General features: G+C 35.6%; 1 protein-coding gene across 4 annotated transcripts in view; it reads right to left on the reverse strand.

Moving 5' to 3' along the window:
- Positions 1–6,401, reverse strand: part of col7a1 (collagen, type VII, alpha 1) — a 127,916-nt gene extending 121,515 nt beyond the window's left edge. For all 4 annotated transcript variants that reach the window (XM_056460236.1, XM_056460238.1, XM_056460237.1 and 1 more), the window contains exon 1: positions 6,101–6,401. In XM_056460236.1, the coding sequence (XP_056316211.1) occupies positions 6,101–6,103 (3 nt within the window). In that variant the 5' untranslated portion in view covers positions 6,104–6,401. The remainder of the gene's footprint in view (positions 1–6,100) is intronic.
- Positions 6,402–6,612: the final 211 nt, after the last annotated feature.

Raw genomic sequence — 6,612 nt, forward strand, 5'->3', positions numbered from 1 at the left:
TTCAAGTGATTTAGTGAAGAGATGAGAGTTCCTGACTAGCATGCAGAGATAATGGGTTCGAATCCAGGGTAATGCAGTTATAGATATTAGATTTTAATTGTAACGTCTTGAAACGTGTTTTGTTTTAACACTGGTCTGACATCCAAATGAACACTTTGTGAATAAATTTGTCATGTTTTGGTCATAAAAAAGTAGCAGTAATAAAATACATCAAGTCATAATTACAGAATATTTACACAAGGCAGGATTCAAACTGGGGCCATTTGCAGCACAGTTACTCTGGGCACATGCAAGGTCCACTAGGCCACATGAGACCGTTTTTTCCAACCCTGTCAGTCAAACGCAGATTCGCCAGGTCTCAAAACGCTTATGAAATGAAGGCTGCCTTTAATCACTTCAGTCACATGACCTGGTGGTTCGAAACATTTTAGTCACATGACCTGGCTGTTTCGGATCATGCTTCGGTGCAGTGTTTCGAAACACTTGCGTTTCAGGATCTCAATACTGTGTTGAAACGTCAGATTCACGTCAGTCATCCCTACCGTTCACCTGTATTTTGACTACGATCTTGGATTACCTTTATGCTCCTGTTTAACCACTGCCTGCTTGACTACTCTTATTAATAAACTGCATGTGGATCCTCAACTCTGTTGTTTCAGACCCTAACGTTGCAAATAGAACAAAAAAATGAAATAAACAGCACTTTATGGTTTTCAGTGGTGTCTAATGTATATGATCAAATGTAAAATAACACGGTATAGTCTTTATTGTAGTCTTCAAATAATCAAACACAATTAATATTTGTTAAAAGTCACACACTTTATCATTTCTCCTATCCAAATGGTTTAAAGTCACTTGAGAACCTGCAATGTGACAATTGCACATTGGCACATTGCAATATCAATGCTGAAACGATATATTGTGCAGCCCTACATCACACACACATTTACTTAAAGCTCAATCTTTTTAAAATACAGATTCGGAACAAAATATCACACACAAAAAAGTTGTGTGTATAAATGGCAGCCATTTTGACATAGACATTCATGTTGGCCAACACTGCAGATAATTTGTTTATATTTTAACAATTGATTTATTGATTGTGTGATATTAATTTCTCCCTCCAAAATGATGTGATCAAGTGTTTTTGAGCCAAAGTGTTCAAGCTTCAAACAGAGTTTTAAAATAAGAAAAAGCTGACAGCCAGGAGACGATGTTCCAAAAGGGACAGGAATGAAATTAGAAACATCCCTCCTCCTCACAATGTCATTAGAGTTTATTATCAAAATATTAAAGTATGAGAGGTCATTCTTTCAAAGCGTGTGTGTGTGTGTGTGTGTGTGTGTGTGTGTCTAGGCTGCTTCTGGTCATTCTGCCAACTATTTCATTACAGACAGTCTACCACACACTAGAAAAAAAACAAAGAGAGGGCAAAGTACAAGGAAATGATAGATATCACATGGAAATAAAAACAAACTAATCCTAAAAAAAGTAAAAGAAAACAAGCTGACTGACCAAAATACAGACTAAATATTTATTGGGGTATTTGAGAGAGTGAGTAGTTGAGTCTGTCAATGGCTATGTTTACATGGACATTAGTAATCAAATTATTGGCATTAATCTGAATAAGACAGTAATATGATTAAGGTGTTTACATGAGTTGCTTTTTGAATGTTCCTTTCATGACTGTAATAGTTTGATTGCCGTGTTTACATGTCTGTACTGCACTTCAATAATGCGACTAAATTCGGCATACTCCACATGTCTTAATCCGAAAAAAAAAATCGCGGTTTACATGGTCGACTCTTAATCAGAGTATTGTCTTAATCGTATTAAAATCTGATTATTGGTGTCCATGTAAACGTACTTAATGCTTTATTCAACTCACATTATGTACACACAAACACATAATTACAAATTAACAGAGATAATTTATAAAATGACAATTATTGGGGAAGTGCGTTTGTGTGAATTACTTTTTAGCAATCATTAGATGTATAAATGTATATAATCTAGGGCTGGGCAATAAAATAGGTATCGATATATATTGACCGAACACCATTGTCAAAATCAATAAAAAAAAGATTTGATATGTAGTTTGGGTATAAAGCGCTATAGTTTCATTATAATGTGGCTGCTGAGCGCGGGCCTTGGAAGCAGTGACAATAAGCTTGGGGTGTATCGCTTCATAGCGAAACTAAATACCATATCTTTTTTTTATCGATATTGACGATCTGATTGGCTGACGCTTCCGTTGGTGCTTGAAAAGTTACAAAATTCCCAACTTCTGCAGCGAACAACACCGCTAAAGCAGCGCAGACGGATACATGATTCAGCATGTGCTTGTCACCTCAGATCAGAATAACAACACAAGCAAAAATGAGTGTCGTATAGCAGCAGTGAGGCGATTGTAAATTAAAAAGGATGTAAGGATGTCGCCAGAGTGCCTTTTTGGTTTCTTTTCTTGTGCATCCCAGCCACAAGCACTCCATCTGAAAGAGTTTTTAGCATAGTGAGTAATGTAGCAATTCAACTTCACAATTTGTAATGTTGCAATATGTATTAGAATAATGATGGTTGGTTCCTTTGCTTGAAAGTTCAGATTTGATTATCATAATGTGTGTTGTTGACAGAGTTTGAGGTTTACTGTATCATTATTATTCACAATTTAAAGTTTACTTTGATTGTTCAGTATTTACGCTTTAACATTACACACTTTTTGTAACATTTTATTTATCAAGTAAAAGAGTCTCCTTAACACCTGTGTTTATTTTATTATGAAGAGATCAGATATTTTGTTTAAATATTTTTGTTTTTGACTATTAAACTTATGTGCCTGAGTGATGCTGGTAAATTTAAATAAATGTAAAAAATCTGAATATTCCTAAATGGATTGTTACAAAATATTCAATAATTATTAATACCAAATGATATGAAACATTGTGATAGTTTTTTTGCAATATCGCCCAGCCCTAATATAATCGATCCAATTTCATCCTAAAATCAGTAACGTGAAAGCAATTCTACGATATTAAAAAGCCTAAACAACATCCACTTAATAAAATGTCTCTTTATAAAATACTCTATAAGTATCCAGACATACAAGGCATTTCTATACACATGCTTTGCTATGTCTGTGCAACAGTCTGATCGGGAAGCTGACACACATGGAGACTGATACACAGATGTTACTGGTTACAAGCCCCAAATGTTTTTCACACACGTGAAAAAAACCTTTGCAACAAAAGTTTTCTACTGTATCCTAAATTGGTGAGCTGACATCAAAAGAGCTGAGCAAATAATCAGCAAACACAAGCCGATTTGGAATTGTTCTTGAAGTGATTATTTAACTCTTGGCTCTGACTTAAGAAAATTTTGAGTGAGAAAGACTACTGAGCATTCCAGCTGTTCTCAATAATGTCATGCTTACTCTTTTATACAGGAAAAAAGGCCACACACTAATATTCACAAACTGTCAGTAGTCACTCAACAGGAGCAGCCAACTGGCCAAGTGTGCATGCTCAGCAGGTGTCCAGGGTAACCTGGACACTCCAGCAGCCCTGCCCACTGAGTGTGACATATCAAAAGTGACGAATCATGTAAGTTCAACTGAGGTCATGCCCCGCCCCCTCTGTCTGAACAGGCAATTTGGAAATGTTTTTTATGCTGATGTGGAAAGCTCTCTTTTACACTTTCATCAGAACATCAGTCTATCAGTTCCTTATTTCTTGCAGCAGCTCTCTGTATAAATGCAAACATGTGCACATAACCATAAAGCATATTTGTGCTGTGATTTCTTTCATCTCATTTCTGATCTGAGCTCCGGCTGAACTTAAGGTCAGTGTGACCTGCATTATAGGCTAACATAAAGTATAATGTGAATCAGCCTAAATGATAATGAAGTCAAAGCCAAGGACACTTCAAGCAGTATTATACAAATAAAGTCTAATTATGCAGTAATGATGTGTTTTAACACATCTAACGTGAGCTACATGAATAAATCAGAGGTATTTGAAGCACATCCGTTCTATCAAATAATTACATTTTAGTATTAAAAATTGCTATTTGGATACAACTTTTACAACAGTTTTGATTCAGGCAGCGATCTGTTATGTTCATTGGACCCGCATGGTTGTAATTTTGCACCTTTAAGCTGTAATAACTCTGAACTGTGATATAAGGCAGATTGACATTCCACAACTCTCAGAATTACTTCCATAAATCATTATTGCTTCAACTCAAAAGAGTCACCACTCTATCTCGATCTCTCTACCCAAGCCTAGAGCACATTATTGCTGACCTAGAGAACAGTAGTGACTGACTTCAGGGACTTTTACTGACCTTACTGAATTACTGACCCTACAGCATTTTATCAATGACTGGAGCACATCATCAATGGTTCTAGATTTTTTTGCTCCAAAAATATTTGAAAGCTTGGCAAAAACAGAAAGATGTGTTTTTGTTATATGCTTAAGGAGATGCAAGATTACACAGCAAGCCTTTTTTGTTTTTAAAAGATGTCTAATGGATTTCTAATAGACGTCTAAACATAGTCGTCTTGGCTAAAACAAGGCTAAATTTGGGCTGTCAGTGAAAATCTAATATATGTCTAATAGATGTCTAAACATAGTCGTCTTGGCTAAAACAAGGCTAAATTTGGGCTGTCAGTGAAAATCTAATAGATCTCTAATAGATGTCTAAACATAGTTGTCTTTGCTAAAACACGGCTAAATTTGGGCTGTCAGTGAAAATCTAATAGATGTCTAATAGATGTCTAAACATAGTTGTCTTGGCTAAAACAAGGCTAAATTTGGGCTGTCAGTGAAAGTCTAATATCCGTCTAAGAATAGGTCAAAACTAGACTAGCCTTGTTAGGCCAAATGATCAGTCTGTGCAAGAAATTCAACATTATGACCTTTATCCAAACCCTTCACAAAAATCTAGGGTCTAAAAGCTCAGCTAAAAATCATTTAGTGTTTTGTTTTGTTTTTTAATTACCAACATTTTGGATGGCCTGAGAGTAAGAAAAACTGCAAAGATAATTTAAGCTATCCGAAAGTCATTCTATTTATCATTCTATCATTTATCTTGATGCCCCTTTTTAATTTAATATAAAATGTAGCTAATTGTTCAAAATGCTAACAATCAAGATGTAAACAGACAATACATTTACAGTGCTCTACATATATGAGTACACCCCTCACAAATCTTTTAAATTAATAATTTTAATAGGTAGCTATACAATATTATATTTGTGCATATACATTAGTCAGTACTGAAGTCAAATCTTGAGCTAATCTAACAAAATAACTTAAAATAATGGTCCTAAACTAGTACACCCAAATGTATATGTTCTAGAAAAATATTAAATAAAAATTTAAAAAGAGGAAAAATCAAGAAAAGTTAAAAAAATTGAAAAATGTAGCTGAAATTTTGTAGGTTGTATTTTATTTATTTATTTTTTGTAATATTTTGCTTGAATTTAACTGCATTATCTTTCAATTTCTAAATATGTTTGGTGACTAAAATATTATTTTAATAAATATTTCTGTTTAATAAATCTGTTTTGTTTAAATGCACCAAAATACATTGCCTTTATTCACTGAGAAATGGATACAAATTTTCAAAATGGGGTGTACTCAATTATGCTGAGCACTGTGTATAATATCATCATTAGCCTATACACATTTATCACTCCCTCAGCAACTACTGATGAAAGAGAATGCATTTCTTCAGACTTCATCAACCCAATTGAATTTATTCATGTTTTCTACTACCTAGTCCATTGATTCCTATTAATGAAAAGTACAAGCATATTCGCCATACAGTAGGCTAGGAACCCTGTTTTACTCTATATGATGAAATATGGCGTTGGACAACAGGGGACAATTGAGGTCAAAAGGTTGAGAATCTGCCCTAAAGCGTCTATTACCGATCTCATAAATAACTTACCTTTAAGCATCCAGCCTCTAGCTGACCCTAAATCAGCTCCTCAATCAGTGAGGCTCCAGCATCATAGTATTACTGCGCGTTCCATCACTGATCCCAGAGCGTTCTCTATCGCTTATCATCAATTAAATACAAATGGAGGTTTACTTACCATTTAATACTGAGGTAAATCAGTCAGCGACGTTTTACTAGTCTCTCATGATCTAACAAATCCCCTCCAACGAGCCTGAATTTGAAGAAAGACTGAAGTTTAGTTTTTTAGTGTAGTCAAACTGCTCCTGCGTGATGCGGCAACATCCGCCAGCCTGTCAGTGGACTTTCCCTCCTTAAAACCCTGCAAAACTCCTCTCATGGACTGCGAGCAAAGGAATAAATTCACATCTCTGTGACTGTGCTGTTAGCAGAGGTGAAAGTACTGCAGCCCAGACTTGTTCAGACGCCTGCAGCAAACTAAGTCCATCCCTAGACATTCACTCTTTTCTCAGGATCGTCTTTCAGAGCTGTGATCGAGTCGCCCGCCTTCTCGCCTTTCAGCCAATTACAGCCGGGAGTAGTGTGCTCGTGCGCGGTGTGCTTGTGCCTGTACCTGCACAGGTAAATTGTTTGCTCACAATCATAATTAAATGTTATTTTTCCCCGAGCCGAAATATTACAGCCTCTGTT

This window comes from Danio aesculapii, chromosome 6 (genome assembly GCF_903798145.1).
Source record: "Danio aesculapii chromosome 6, fDanAes4.1, whole genome shotgun sequence".
NCBI lineage: Eukaryota > Metazoa > Chordata > Actinopteri > Cypriniformes > Danionidae > Danio > Danio aesculapii.